This window comes from Dermacentor silvarum, chromosome 9, assembly GCF_013339745.2.
Source record: "Dermacentor silvarum isolate Dsil-2018 chromosome 9, BIME_Dsil_1.4, whole genome shotgun sequence".
NCBI lineage: Eukaryota > Metazoa > Arthropoda > Arachnida > Ixodida > Ixodidae > Dermacentor > Dermacentor silvarum.
In genome coordinates this window covers 114827711-114841437 of record NC_051162.1, presented here as the reverse complement: position 1 = coordinate 114841437, position 13727 = coordinate 114827711, and the positions used below count along the sequence as shown (strand labels likewise).

The 13727-nt window shown below is 46.6% G+C and overlaps 1 protein-coding gene across 5 annotated transcripts in view; it reads right to left on the bottom strand.

Moving 5' to 3' along the window:
* LOC119464125 (rab-like protein 2A) overlaps positions 1–13727 on the bottom strand; it is a 411477-nt gene that overhangs the window by 56285 nt on the left and 341465 nt on the right. For 2 of the 5 annotated variants that reach the window (XM_049656353.1, XM_037724963.2), the window contains exons 2-3: positions 803–832; positions 599–678 (exon numbers count right to left, since the gene is read on the bottom strand). The exons of 1 other annotated variant lie outside the window; for it this stretch is intronic. In XM_049656353.1, the coding sequence (XP_049512310.1) occupies positions 599–678; positions 803–832 (110 nt within the window). The remainder of the gene's footprint in view (positions 1–598; positions 679–802; positions 833–13727) is intronic. 2 more of the 5 variants (XM_049656352.1, XM_049656351.1) reach the window with 1 other exon arrangement.

Sequence of the window (13727 nt, the reverse complement as noted above, 5' to 3'; positions counted from 1 at the left end):
AAAACAAGCAAAAAATAAACGAATAAAGAAAGAAATGTATCTTTAGGCGCTCGATGTCGCGTTCCTTTGCACTCTTAGAATAGTAAGAATGTCTACGTGCATGCTCAGGGGCTGATGACAGTGTTGTTACAGATATCTGCGAAAAACAGTTTATTTGATCATTCTAAACTGCATTTCAGCTCTGTTATATCTGTTGTCTTTCGTTAGGTTGTGTATCATGGTTCGCATTGCAAAATGCGTCATAGTATCCCCTCAGTTTGATATCACCAAAAAACTGAACCTGACCTTACCAGAATACAAGCGTCCCTGGTGGTAATAGGAAGGGTGAAGAGTCTTGAACCTCTCTTGGCCGGCAGTGTCCCAGAAATCTGAAACGGCATGCGGTGTTTGTTTCGATTGTTCAGAAAAATTGCCCGTCGACTATTTCCTGCTAGTAAAATGGGACTACGTACCGCTATGGCGTCAGTGTCTCGAAAAACACACCGCTTAAAGTTAACAATACATATGGTATATCTCTTATGCTATCTAAGGACTTGATGGTACTCATGGTTTATCTAAATTTCAAGAACCCAACTTATGCTGCAATAGTGGTGCTTACCTACTATAACAGGTTCACCATCAACTTTCGTCTTGTGTCGTAACAGTGTGAGTGCGTAGGTAGAAACTTGGTGAGGTTTGCTGAAAAAACACAAGTGGTGGGATAATGCAGTTAAGGATGAAAAAAAAAGAAGCTTAACGGCGTTCATTGGCCACACTGTTCAAGCGATTGCTAGTGGGGGCAATGTTCACCAAAAAAGGATACTAGGCGTCCAGTAGAAACCGTTCCACGAGCCTGCGTTGAATATAAAAAAAGAGTAGAGTATTTCGCTTATGATAGTGGTCATTGTAGTGAAATGAACCACATAGTGAATTTACCTACAAGAAGAAAATATGCCGTAACACTATATTGAATATTTGAGCGAAAGGTGGACGAACAAGATGCAAAGTCGTGCTTTAGTATTAACTATTGCTATCAATTACTAATTAATAGTAATTGCAATAGCAAGTGAGCACGTTGAGACGCTTTGCGCGTTTTGATTAGGCATTACCGAGGCGCAGTTAGGACGCAGGCGAGTGCTTGCACGGCCAATACCTGGCGTGCTAGCGGGGCAGCAAGTCTTCCTATTCGTCCGCTCTGCTCCATCGAAGCGTGCTCGTGCCATGGTGTCGCAGCCAATTGGGAATTTAGGTGCCGTTTCGCTGCTACAGACGACACCGGGATTTTCGTTCTATAGGCCATTTGATGCTTTCGCATCAGAATATTATTCTGCGTACGCTCCTGACATAAAATGATTGAGATTCGAGGGTTTTACGTGCCAAAACGCGATATTATTATGAGGCACACTGTACTGGCTGTCTACGGAATAATTTTGACCACCTCGGATTCTGTAATGTGCACACAGTAGACACCGGCGTTCTAGCGTTTTGCAAAAACCGGTGAGTGAGGTCGACGTGGCCGGGAGTTGATCGTGCGACCTCGGGCTCAGCAACGCAATGTCAATGCCATGACGCCACCACGGTGAGCGCTCCTTACATACCGTCATAACGAGGTAAAAATGGTCGCAGGAATCGCCATAAGGTCGAATTATTCAAGCGAAATCAATGTGATGCAATATTGCACGTAGTAACGCTAGTGGGTTTAAGAGGCACTGTAAATTATAGTAAACATCTGGTTGCTAAAGAAACGCGCGTGGTGTCCCACAGCTCACGAACACGCAATAGAACACTTCACACAACAGGCGCGAGCATTCGCGGTCACAACAATTGCGTGACGAGAAGTGCGAGGAGTGCGTGCGCTCTTACAAAGGCGAACGTTCCGTGCTCTAGCTCTCTTTACCATTCTTCCGAGACCTCGAAACTCGGATCACGTGTCCTCCAACATGGCGAATGAGAATATGCGTGCGTCAAAATAATAGCCTTCTCTACCGACGCCTGCTAGATAGCACAATGCCTGTGCCCTTCAATCTATGCCGACATGCTACCTTTCCCTTTGGTTCAAGAAGCATGACGTCATAAAGTAGAGTGCACAAGCCTGCTATCTAGGAGGCGTTGTCTCTGCTCGCCCTCGCTGCCGTCCTGGCATGCTCGCCCTCGCACCCACAGCAGATCCCGTGACGTCAACCACTCGATGCGTGGGCCGCGCGTGAGCCGTCGCACCCCCAACAGCATTGTTATGGTGGCTAGGTGGGTCGGTGTGCCGATCGAGCGTAAGTTCAGCACTTCTCCGCATCATGACGCAGAAGTGGTGCGGCGGACAGTGTAACGTCTGAGCTGCGCGCAACGTCGGCTGCGCTGTGTAGACGTGCAGCGTGTGTGACAGCATCGCTGCCTCTGATTGTATCTTTGAAGTATACGCGTTATAATACTGTTCTGAGTAGTGTAGGCCAAGCCTTGTTGTGGTCGTCTAGTCTGAAAAAAAAAAAAAACGAAATGCTCAAGTTAATTTTCTAGCTTGGCGATTGGTCGCATTTATTGGTATAAACGCGCGCTCCACCCATTGCATTCAAGACGTAGATGCATTTCTTCCATGCATAAAACAATACTGCAATGGTTTTATACGGTACATGGAAACGTGTTACGCGATATTTCAGTTCTAATGTTTCAATTTCGAGGAAATCTAGCTATTGTGTTTATTGCTGCATGAGTTACGGTATTTAGATTGTTTCGAGAAGGTTTCGTAACTTGAGTCAGTATACACACCAACATAAATAGCCTAGCGCCAGAAAAGTCGCAACGTTGGTCCACCGCTTCATCACATTATTCACACCATGCACACGGCTCAGCTTCAAGTGCTTCCTCTTCTTCCTGTTGCTTTCACGCGCCATTTTCTTGCCCTTGACCAGAAGTAAAGGCGTGTAATTGAATAGAACTTCACAACGTCGTTTGTGAGCTCTTTCTTGTGCCGGTCACAGCCGATCAAATTCGGAGGATTCATCTGCAGAAAGGATGCAAAGTCGGCGACATGGTTCCTTCGTAACTCATTTAAACTGAAGCACAACGTGAAGGCGTCCTCTAGCGATATTACCATGTTTGTTTAGGGCTTCAGAAGGGAGCATCAGTTCTGACCTACTCATGTGCAGCGTAAGTGACGACTCGGGAGGACAAGCTGATTCCGTGGAATTCAGTAATGTCCCTGAGCAATCGGAGCACTTGCGTCTTTGCAGAAACTTCCTTGCTACATATAGCGTGCTATATAGAAAATCAGCCTAGAGTCACTTTTCTCTGTAGCAGCGCAGCGGTGCTCGATATCGCAGGCGCTGAGCACCTCATGTGCAGCTTGCAAATTTCCAACGTCGAGGAACTCATTCGCGAACGCGTTTGCACTGCTTGCTTATTAGCGTGGCCTATACTGAGCAAGCTACTGAGCAGCCCGGGGCGAACATTTCCGCTGTCAGGAGTCCTTGTGAAATTCGTAAATTTCAATACTATTTCTCAGAGATTAGAGCCCTACTTGCAGTTCGGAGCGAAGCAGTAAATTTCCCTGGTGGTATTCTTTGGTGGAGTAATGCCGCCGCTAATCTCGTCGGTTATTTTTCCCGACCTGAAACATTCCACATCGCTTAGGAACTTGCAAACAGTACGAGAGACCCCGAGCTCTTCACCTTTTAACTGACACGAACAGACGACATACAAATATTCCAATACAGGATTTATTTTTTTGCGCGCCGTCTGCGACGAGTAGCAAACAGCGCGCTCTGCGGAACCGTTCTACTGACCGCAGCGCCAATTTTGCGTCATGACGCGGAGAAGCGGTGAACTGCGCTCCAGACGCGCCGGTCGGCCCACCTACCCATCTAGCTACCGTAGCATTGTAGTGGCGACGGCACGAATGCACTTAGGGCGTCCGTATGATTGCCATCGCAAAACAACAAATCGCTGCTGAATAAGCGTGAAAAATAAGCAACCTTTGTGCTCCATAGGGCGGATGAAAATCACGACGGGCTGACATCATATGCTTCGAAGTTTTTCTCCCATTTGTATCCCTCGTGTTGTAGGCTTTGCAAGAACTGCCAGTATATTCACGCTTTCCATACATCGTATACTAGTATGAGGTGACTTGGCAGTATTGGTAGATACCAAGATACCAGTACTCTAAACCATATTATGCACCCGTTGGTAGGAATAAGTCATAACGCCACTGTCAAGTGTTGTTTCTATGATGATGATGAAATAAACTTGATTCAAAAAAATGTCACAGTTTCGCCCTAAGGGCGAGCAATGAATGCGATAACAACACAGCAATGTCATACGAAGTAAGGTGAGCGGCTTTGGTAGCAATATGACTTGTAGTAAACGTTATGAGCTGATTAAGTAAGCAGGTGTGCTGCGGCGTAAGTAGACCGACATGAAGAGAGACTCGATGAACACGAGAAGGCCCGTGTGAAACGGTGGTGTTGATGAGAAGCGCTTCCCGTGGGCAGCGCGGTGCGAAGGGACACACTTGTAGCGCTGCACTGCCGATCCGGGCAGCATTGCATGTGTAGCGTGCGTTGGAAAATGTGGCCCGACTATTACTAACTGAATGACGAGCGTGGTGTAAGCGCGCACAAACAAACATGAATAGATCACACTGAATGACTGCAGACAACGACCGTCAAAACTCTGGCAGCAAGCGGATACGCCGCAGCGGCGAAGGTACGTGCGGTCTATCGCTTCAACGGAAACTGAGCGGCGAATGCACGGCGCATAAAGGTCAGAGCCGTGTGGAGATAAGAGACGGTGCGGACGAGCGACGAGCGCGGTTGTTGGTAGAGTAGAAGTGCGCCCCCCCCCCCTCCCGCGCTCCCTCCGGCGCTGGCTTCCCGCTTCCTTGCTTGCGCGTGGGAGATTGAGTGCGTTCGCTCTCCGTGATAGCGCGCGTCCCCGCAAGCTACTGAGCAGCCCGGGGCGAACATTTCCGCTGTCAGGAGTCCTGTGAAATTCGTAAATTTCAATACTATTTCTCAGAGATTATAGAGATATAGAGCCTATATCGCCTATATATATATAGGGCTCTATATCGATATAGGGCACACAGTATACTACTCAAGCTACACAACCTATATCTCTATATCGCTCTATATCGTGGGGCACTATATCAGAGCCCCACGATATAGCGATATAGAGATATAGGTTGTGTAGCTTGAATAGTATACTGTGTGCCACTGTGGACATACGGCCTTTCTGAAAATGTCTGCATGCTGCTTGCGAAACCGTAAAAATTGGAATTTGTCCCCGACAGGTTGTGGCGAGCGAAATAGCCGACTCTTCTGCCGAGTCGATGTTGCTCAGAATGAATGTTGCTGTACTAAGCTCTTTTCGTATGAAATAGTGATTTATTTGTAATTATATGTAGTATATGAGTCGTTAAAATACTAGAAAACGGCCAATAGACAAGTTTCTCGAGGCTACAAATGCTTGCTGGTACTAGCAACTTCTATAACGTGCTGACAAGCGCCCAGCCTCCTACGCTAGTGGTTCCGTTCGCAATCACCGAACTCCTTGCTTTGTCATGTTCACATGTCGCCCTGGGCGGCCTTTACAAGTAGAAGGGCCTAAAACACGCACCCTATTGGATATTGCCGTTGTGTGCGGGAGTTCGCCGACGTTGAGGAGGACTTAAAAAATGAAAGTGTATTTACAATAGGTCGAGGAATAGAAGAAGAAAAATAACAGTAACCAAATGCCATCTAGGCCGGCAGCAATTCAGACGCTGCGGTCCGCGGCAAGCAGAACGCCTCTTTCTTCTCGGTGTTAATGTGGCATATCACCCCTTCAGTCCGTCGGGGTAAGGTCATTTTCATCCAGTCGTTGAGCCCGTACAGGTGTAGTCATGTTCATACAATCGTCGGGCCCGTGCAAGTGGCGACATGTTCGGCCAATGGGGACACTCTAAGAGCCCTATTCTCTGATGGCTGACCTGCGTCCGGCGTTGCTTCCCCGCCTAGAAGGCCCTGGAGGGGTCGGGTCATTCTTGAACGACGTTCCAGTGCTGCCAGACAGCTTTTCCGGGCCGAGGGTCAACCACCTTGAACCGTGCGGGCTTCCAGTTGCAATTTCGGGAAGCTTCACGCAGAGCGAGAAAAATGCGCCACGTGCGGCCCACGAGGGTGGTATAGCATGGTCAACGTGCATCTGTGCACGGCTATTGCCGTGTGTTCGGCGAGTGGTTGCCTTCAAAAAACTTGACCGATGCTAGTTGATAGTCCGCATCTTGCAGCCCTCCCATAGCCGCGCATCGTTTTTTGCCGGTTAATATTATTATGCTTCCAAAAGGTATCACGCGTCGCCTTGAATTTCACACACTGCAAAACATTTCGCTTTCGGTAAAATATTGCAGCGTAATGTGCTTATTGTATAATACGCCTTGGCTGTATTGAAACGACCACTGCACAATTATTTGGCCATCAGACTCCTCATCACAGAAAATACCTGTATTTTCTGGGATGAGGAGTCTGGTGGTGATGGTGACTTGGTGAACTTTGTTGCAAGTCAACTGTAGTTGACTTGCAACAAATTTGACCAAGTTTAATGTTTTAGGTAAACATTTTGGATACAGAACGTGTCATGCGAGTCCTATAATGTTGCGGAGTGATTGACCCAGGTAACTAACTTTCTGCTCGCACACCGCTGATTTCCCGTGTCCTGCTGAAATAAGTGCCTCTGCGGTCGATATTTGGCAAGGTTTGCTTAGCTCGGCGACCGGAGCAGAAAACAAAAAACAAAGCAAAAAACAAAACATGAAACTTGAGTGTTTGCGTGATTCCACAGCACCGAAACACAGAAAGCAGGTCGAGGAGTGCGTGATCATCGCAACGGTTTTGTCTTCGCAACGCCACTTGAACAACCTGATATAGAGCGGATCGTTATGCAGGGCGATAGAACGAGACTCGTACGTCGAACGTGTTACTTGATTTTGGTGGCGAGATACATTGCCCATTGCCAGTGCCTTGTAAAACCTGACAACTTTCTCGCGCCTATCACCTCACTCGATTTCTTATCTCTCCCTCACGCCGAGATAGATCGAACACATTTAATATTTATGACCACACATGATTATCAACTTTGCGTGAGGAAACATCTGTCATAGAAAAAAAATGACCCGTCCTCGCCAGCTAGCTAGGAGGCGTGCCAATTTACCCGGGCAAAAACTGCGATCGATGAATTTGGCTCCGACATGCGTATGTGTAATGTGATGCTGCGAAGTGTGGTGCCAGAAGCTGTTGAACAGAATGAATGTGAGCCAAACTTTCGTGCTGGTCGAGCGCTTCTGTTCATCGGCTACTCAGTGGTAGAAAATTTCTATAATATATGACAGCGATTAAGCATTTGAGAATTTTAAAGAAATGGAGACGAACACAATTAGAGAGGCGAGAACGCTGAAATTCAACTATAACAATAAAAGGTATGGTACTGCTAACATCTGGATGGAAGCCATTGAACTCGCGAAAAAAAAAATCAACGTCGGAAATTTTACACCAGATCTACAACAGCTCAATTGGCCATTGCTAAAGACCTGCATTTAAATAACCTCAGTGTGGTTGAGTGAGGTTGCGCATTAACGTATTGGTGCGCATAGCCGCATAGCCAGGGACAAGAAAGAAAGAAAGAAGGAAGGATGGAAAGAAAGAAATGAACAAAGAGAGAAAGAAAGAAGGAAGGAAGCGAAGAAAGAAATCACGTGTGGCTCGTACCCACGTTGGATATGTATGAGCCGCCGAGAGCAGGAGCGGGAGAGATCTCACAGGATCCTGACGCTGCCGTGCAGTGTGCCGCGGCTATGAACGCTGTGGCTCATACGTTAGTCTATGACGATGGGGTGGACTTGGCGCAGCAAACGCACTACTTGGCCATCGCACCGGGCGAAAAGGCCAGTGTCCTTGCTCTTTGGCGAACATGCCGAAGACGCTCAATATAATCAATAATGATAATACATAAATTCTCTATAGCAATGTTCACTACAGCAGACCAACCATAATCACAGCTTCGCTGACTTCCATCTTCACAGTACTGGAAGGGCTCTGAATTTTTTTAATACAATCATGACCTATATAAGCCGCAAAGTGATCTTGTAAATACACATTACCTTCTATATGTTGTTGAAAATGGCTTCTCAATATCGATTCGACATGTGCCGATCGTATACAATTTGTCGCTTGTGGTACCCAAACTTGTACGGAACGTATGTTTCTTTTGTGAATGCTTGTTTATTTTTGATGCGAAGCATCAAATGGCCCATTGAGCGAAAAAGTGGCGTCTGTCGTCAGAAGCAGCGAAACGGTACCTAAATTCCCATTGGGTGCGACGCCACGTCACACGCGCGCCTCGATGGAGCAGAGCGGGCCAAAGGGTACACCTGCTGCGGCACTGGCGGGCCAGGTGTTGCGTGAGGGCATCGTCACCTCGTTCTCGGAACCTGGCTTATCCGCGCGTTCCTTGTCCGCGCAAGCTCTCGCCGGGGTTCTCACTTCGCCTAGGCAATCGCTATAACGAAGCAATGTTTACAAAAACAGAATAAATTCGAAATAAAAATCGTTGGCGATAGTGACTTCCAAACCTTCGACCCCACGCTCAGAAGCTGAGTGCCTTACCCAATGGCTTAAACTAGCGCCCCATAGATAGCGGGCCTGTGCACTGTACTTTATGACGTCATGCTACTTGCACCGAAATTTTCATTGCCAAGTCCGGCGTGACGAAATCGGTGCCGTCAGAATCACCGCGGCTCACTCGGCAGCGTCCCCATTGGATTCTATGGCAGTTGGGCAGGGTAACATGACGTCAGATATGGAAGGGTACCGGCCTCGTGCTATGTAGGAGGCGTTGACCAAGTGTCTCAACGAGCTAGATTGCCCGCGAGGAGCTCACAACTCGAAGACCCGCTCAGCGGCGTTCAATTGGACATTGATGCTTTGGCATTCACAACTCATAAGACGTGCTTAGGTGCACTTGGACATTTTACTTATTTATGTCTGTTGCTTGTTTTCTTAGGTTTATTCCTGTTGTTTCTATTACTTTTCTAACAATACTCCGCTTTTAGGCTATGACTAAACCTTTCTACAATTATGCCGTATGGGAGATGTAGATAAGCACAATATAATAAATACCTAAACAAATGGAAAAAAACAGAGAACTAGGCAAATTCTTGAATGTTCCTGTAGGGCACCGGGCAATGGCCCCTTGCTTTTCTGCGCCCTTGAGCGCACCGCTTGATTCATAAACAGGGACACAGAAATGATCACGAACACTAACGAAGCTTCTAAATGAATCGGTACCGTTATTTACACACTGGTCTTCAGCTAGAGTAGAAGCCAATGTCAGCCAAAGCTGCTGCCGGACACAATTATTACAAAAGGCGGTCGATGAATGACAAAATTCACCTACGAACAAAAAGCCTTGTAAATACGGGCCTGGATTATCTGCTGCCGACGCTTTAGCAACTTAATTTTGGCCGCATAGGTCCTTTTGCTAGAATAATTGTGTTACTTAGCTATGGGGAAGAAATTCATCTCCATAGTGAGCCCAGTACAAATGTATGAAACAAATATGTTAATTGTGAACGCGTTTATTTAGATACCGCACCTACTTTCCTGAATATGGCTTGCGACTAGTTTCCGCCTTCCCTCCCCCCTCTCCCCCTTTAAGGTAAAGGAGAGAAAAGCATTACTGTTGTGATGAATTTGGAGCTGAAGATTACTAGTTTTTCATTGTTTACTTGTTTCGCGGGAAACTAATCGATGTCGCCGTGCATTTGGGGAGAAACCCCCTTCGTCGAGGCAAACCAACCTGTGCCACGAGTGCGACCGGTGGCCTTGACCTGGCTAACTACCGAAGCCGGTGCCGGGCACACAAAACAAAGAAGGCATGGAGGAAAGAAACAAAATAGGAGAGGCCCTGACGTCACGTTTTTGAAGCCGGAAGTGCAGCCATGTTGGTGTGCCATCTCCCTCTGCGCCTCCAATCAGGGGTTCTGAAGCTCGCCGGAGCAGATGGGCGCGAAATTTTAACTTGCACTGTTTCGAGCCGTCGGAAGTGTGTGCTGCTGACGCGCGTCAAAACAAAGCTTACAAAACTTCTGTAGCAGTTTTAGTGAAGCAGACGCGCTCCTGTGTTTTTCCGTGGCACGTTGAAGAATACGACGAAGACCCGCGCCGTGATTGTTGAGTGTGTTTGTTGCTGGCTGACACTCACACTCACAGACCCAAAACACAACTTTCAAGCTTACACATCACAATCCAAAGTCAGCTTTTCTCGCGAACAAAAGGTGCTGTGAGAAAGACACCGGCGGAAAAATCTTATCTCACTTTTCAGAGGCCGATAGCAGCAGCGAACGCTTCAGGAGCGCGCTTGCTATGGCAACGTTGACATTTGGGGTAACCGTTCCAGTGCTCCTTTGCGAAAAACAGCATGTGACTTCTGCCACACTCTCTTCAATACGTCCGTGCTGGCCGGGGCCTCTCCTTGGTTTCCTTCCTCCATGGAAGAAGGTGAGCCGAAGGCTGGTGGCACGGACACGACAGGAGAAGAAGCAAGAGAAGTAACAGGCGAGAATGCATCGCGAACACTCGGGAAAGCTCGAGTACTTCAGTGAAGTCCCGGCAGAAGAGCTCGTGCCAGCGTTCCTGCCGTGGGCGTGTGACAATGGGCACCCACCCCGTGCCGTTGCCGAGGGGCTCCTGCTGTGGCGCCATTGCGGAGGCCAGTCCTGGGACTGAAGGGGAGGCCTGCTAAGCGACGGCTCTGTTGCTGATGCCCGTCTCTAGGACGAGGCCTACCACGGGCACTGACCGTGAGGCCCTTCTCGTCTCTTGGTTGAAGTGTGCCACATGAGCTGCCTCCTGCTGAGGCCGGGGAGATAAACTTGGGCAAGCGCTGCACAAGGCCATCGACGGCCCGGCCGCAAGAGAAGTGTAACCAGTGCCCCGGCTTTCCACCAGCGAGAGAAACAATTTGAGGACCACCGGCTCAACACCCTCTTAACAGCAGGTCGAACTCTCGGAGGGAACGTTTATAGGACGGTACGTGCTCAAAGTTTATGTCGGTTTGCCTTGCTTGCCTTTGCTCCGAACTTAACGTGTCGCTTAAAGCTCCATTATGTTTTATATCATCCCTTCTTTATTTTCTAACTTGCGCGAGATAAACTTCAGCTTTAGTTTGTTTCTTTGCGTGCACGTTTCAAGTGTATTTTTTGCGGCTCAAAGTACATAAGGAAGCATGAGGAACGTACTAACCCTCCCAACCTTCTTCACCCTGGGTTCTAAATAAAAATATCAAGGCTGTGATAGAGTTGCTCTGGTGCGGCTACATGACTATTGCCTCGGTCGAAAAAGAAACAGGTCCCGCAATCGTGGTCCTACAGCTCAAAACGTGGCTCAATGGATGAAAATGAGAGGAATTTCGTTGTTGCATTTCGCCCCAATCGAAATGCGGCCGCCACGGCCGGGATTTGATCCGGTGACCTCTCGCAGTGACCCTCGCAGCAACGCCACACCATAGCTGCTAAGCCACCACGGCGGGTAACAATAAAACCTATACATTGTGATTAATGGCGATGTAATGCAGCGTAACTTGTAATGCTGTGCATTCTCTTGGACGTCAGGAATGACTTCTGTAACAAAGTTTTCTTCAGCATATGTTGCCAACGGCCACGATACTTTCAATTTCTGTTCTAACCGACTCTCTTTATCGGTTTGTATGACACGATGCGAAGAGCCGACATGCCACAACGGTTAAAAGAGAGAGAAAGAGGTGGGAGCCAAGAAAAGGAATCTTCAAATATTACTGCTACTGGCAACTTTTCAGCGTCTAACGTACTCCCCCGCATATAAGGAATTAGAAAATTTAGTATACTCACATGGAAAATACATAATAATAGTGCAGTAGCGCAAGATGTGCCCTGTCTAGGCGCAGTGAATACAGCGTATTCTGTGTTCTAACAGCCTCTGCGTGGCATAAACTGTGCTCTTGCAGCTGAAGCAAGAATACAATACTAAAAAACCTCTCTGAGGGTGAGTTTTGTTCTCCTTAAAAGCATAAATAACGGAGTGAACAAATACAAAATAAATAAACAAATAAATTCGCATCAGCCCCTAACAATCGACGTTGTAAAGCGCTAAGGAACAAAAGTAGCTTTGAAGGCCGTGCTAAACTCACGAGACATAATCGAAGATCGAAGGCAATAAGCCCATCGCCGTGCCATTATCGACCTCACGGAAAAAGGCGCACAGTGCAATTTCCGGGGAGGTGAATAAGCAATAACATTTGGGTGCTGAGTCACGCAAGCCCTGTCTGGCACTTGTCTGATCGCCTTCGGCATATACGAGAACACTCATGCACCAATTACTCTTTTTTTTTTATTTGTACACGCACAATTTCTCAGGAGCGCTGCACTAAAGGGCACCATAATTCACTATAAGCCTTCTAACCATCTTCCTCATTTCTCCAATTTGTTCCATACAAAAGTAAGAATGTTTTCCCCACACCATGTACCACGTAGTCCATTTATGTCACGGCTTTGAAGCGTGCCTCGCATAGTCACAAAGCGATACTTACGAGAAATACCATAATAATTTTGAGAACAAAATTACAGCATATTTATCGAAAGCAGGTCAGTTTTGTAAGGACGTGTCTTGGAAGTTGCTGATGTGGCCAAGCATATGGATCACGCGGGCTTACATTTGTATCCGGTGCGAAGAAGTCAAAAAGCGCTATAATAGCTACAAAGGAGACACAAAAAATAAACACTAAGTCACTTTGGGCTAATAAACATTTCTTTGAGAACTTTATTTCAGGAAATTTTCACGATAATGAGTTGATTATTCGAAGAAAAGATGAAGGTCAAAGTCAAATTTCTTTTCAAAACTTTGCGCTGATGCCCTTCAGCCGGCACATCAATGTGACTTCTGGAATTTCAGAGTATTAGTTCAAACTTTTTTCCCTGTGGTTCTCTAAAAGTTCATGAATGTTGCTTAGTTCACTCTTTGGTTTGTTTAGGACAAAACAAAAATTAATTGGGTCCGATCAGACGCAGTCAAAATCTATGACGTCATGGCTAGCTGGTGCAGGGAAATTCAAGGCGGGGTGTTTCCACTCGTCTTTCGTATTTTTTTTTGTCTTTTTTAGCTAAAAACCTCCTCTCGCGCTAAGAATTGCTTTTTCAATATTGTAAAAAGGTAAGTTAGTACTACAGAGACTTATCATTTTCTCTTCAGTGTTGCTTTACTATCGAACACTAGACGCACGAGCGCGAGCTTACAATCCACGCCGTAACTAGAAGTTCACCTTTCCAAACAGTTAATGGGCCTTCCTGCACTGAACAACGCTTCCAAACTCAAGTTTGAACCAATTTTAATATCTCTTAGGATTTTTGTTCCAGATATTCCTTATAAGTAATTTGGGGAAGCGATTGTTTTAACACCGCATAAAGTGTGAAGAAGGTATCTGTCAATATATTACAAAGTGAACATGCAATTTATTTTTGAGAACTCAAGCATGATTTTGAAGTTCAACAATTTTCAAAACCCACTTGATTGTAATCTGCCCGGTGAGTGCACAGATCTTCAAAAAATACTTGTATCATGAAATCGCACATCTAACTGTATACTTCGTTAATTAACTGAATTCCATTCTTTATCGCATGTGCGCAATTTCTCCCTTATGCTTTGTAGAGTATGTATTCGTTAAGAAAAATTCGGCAGTGCGCTAGTTGATTA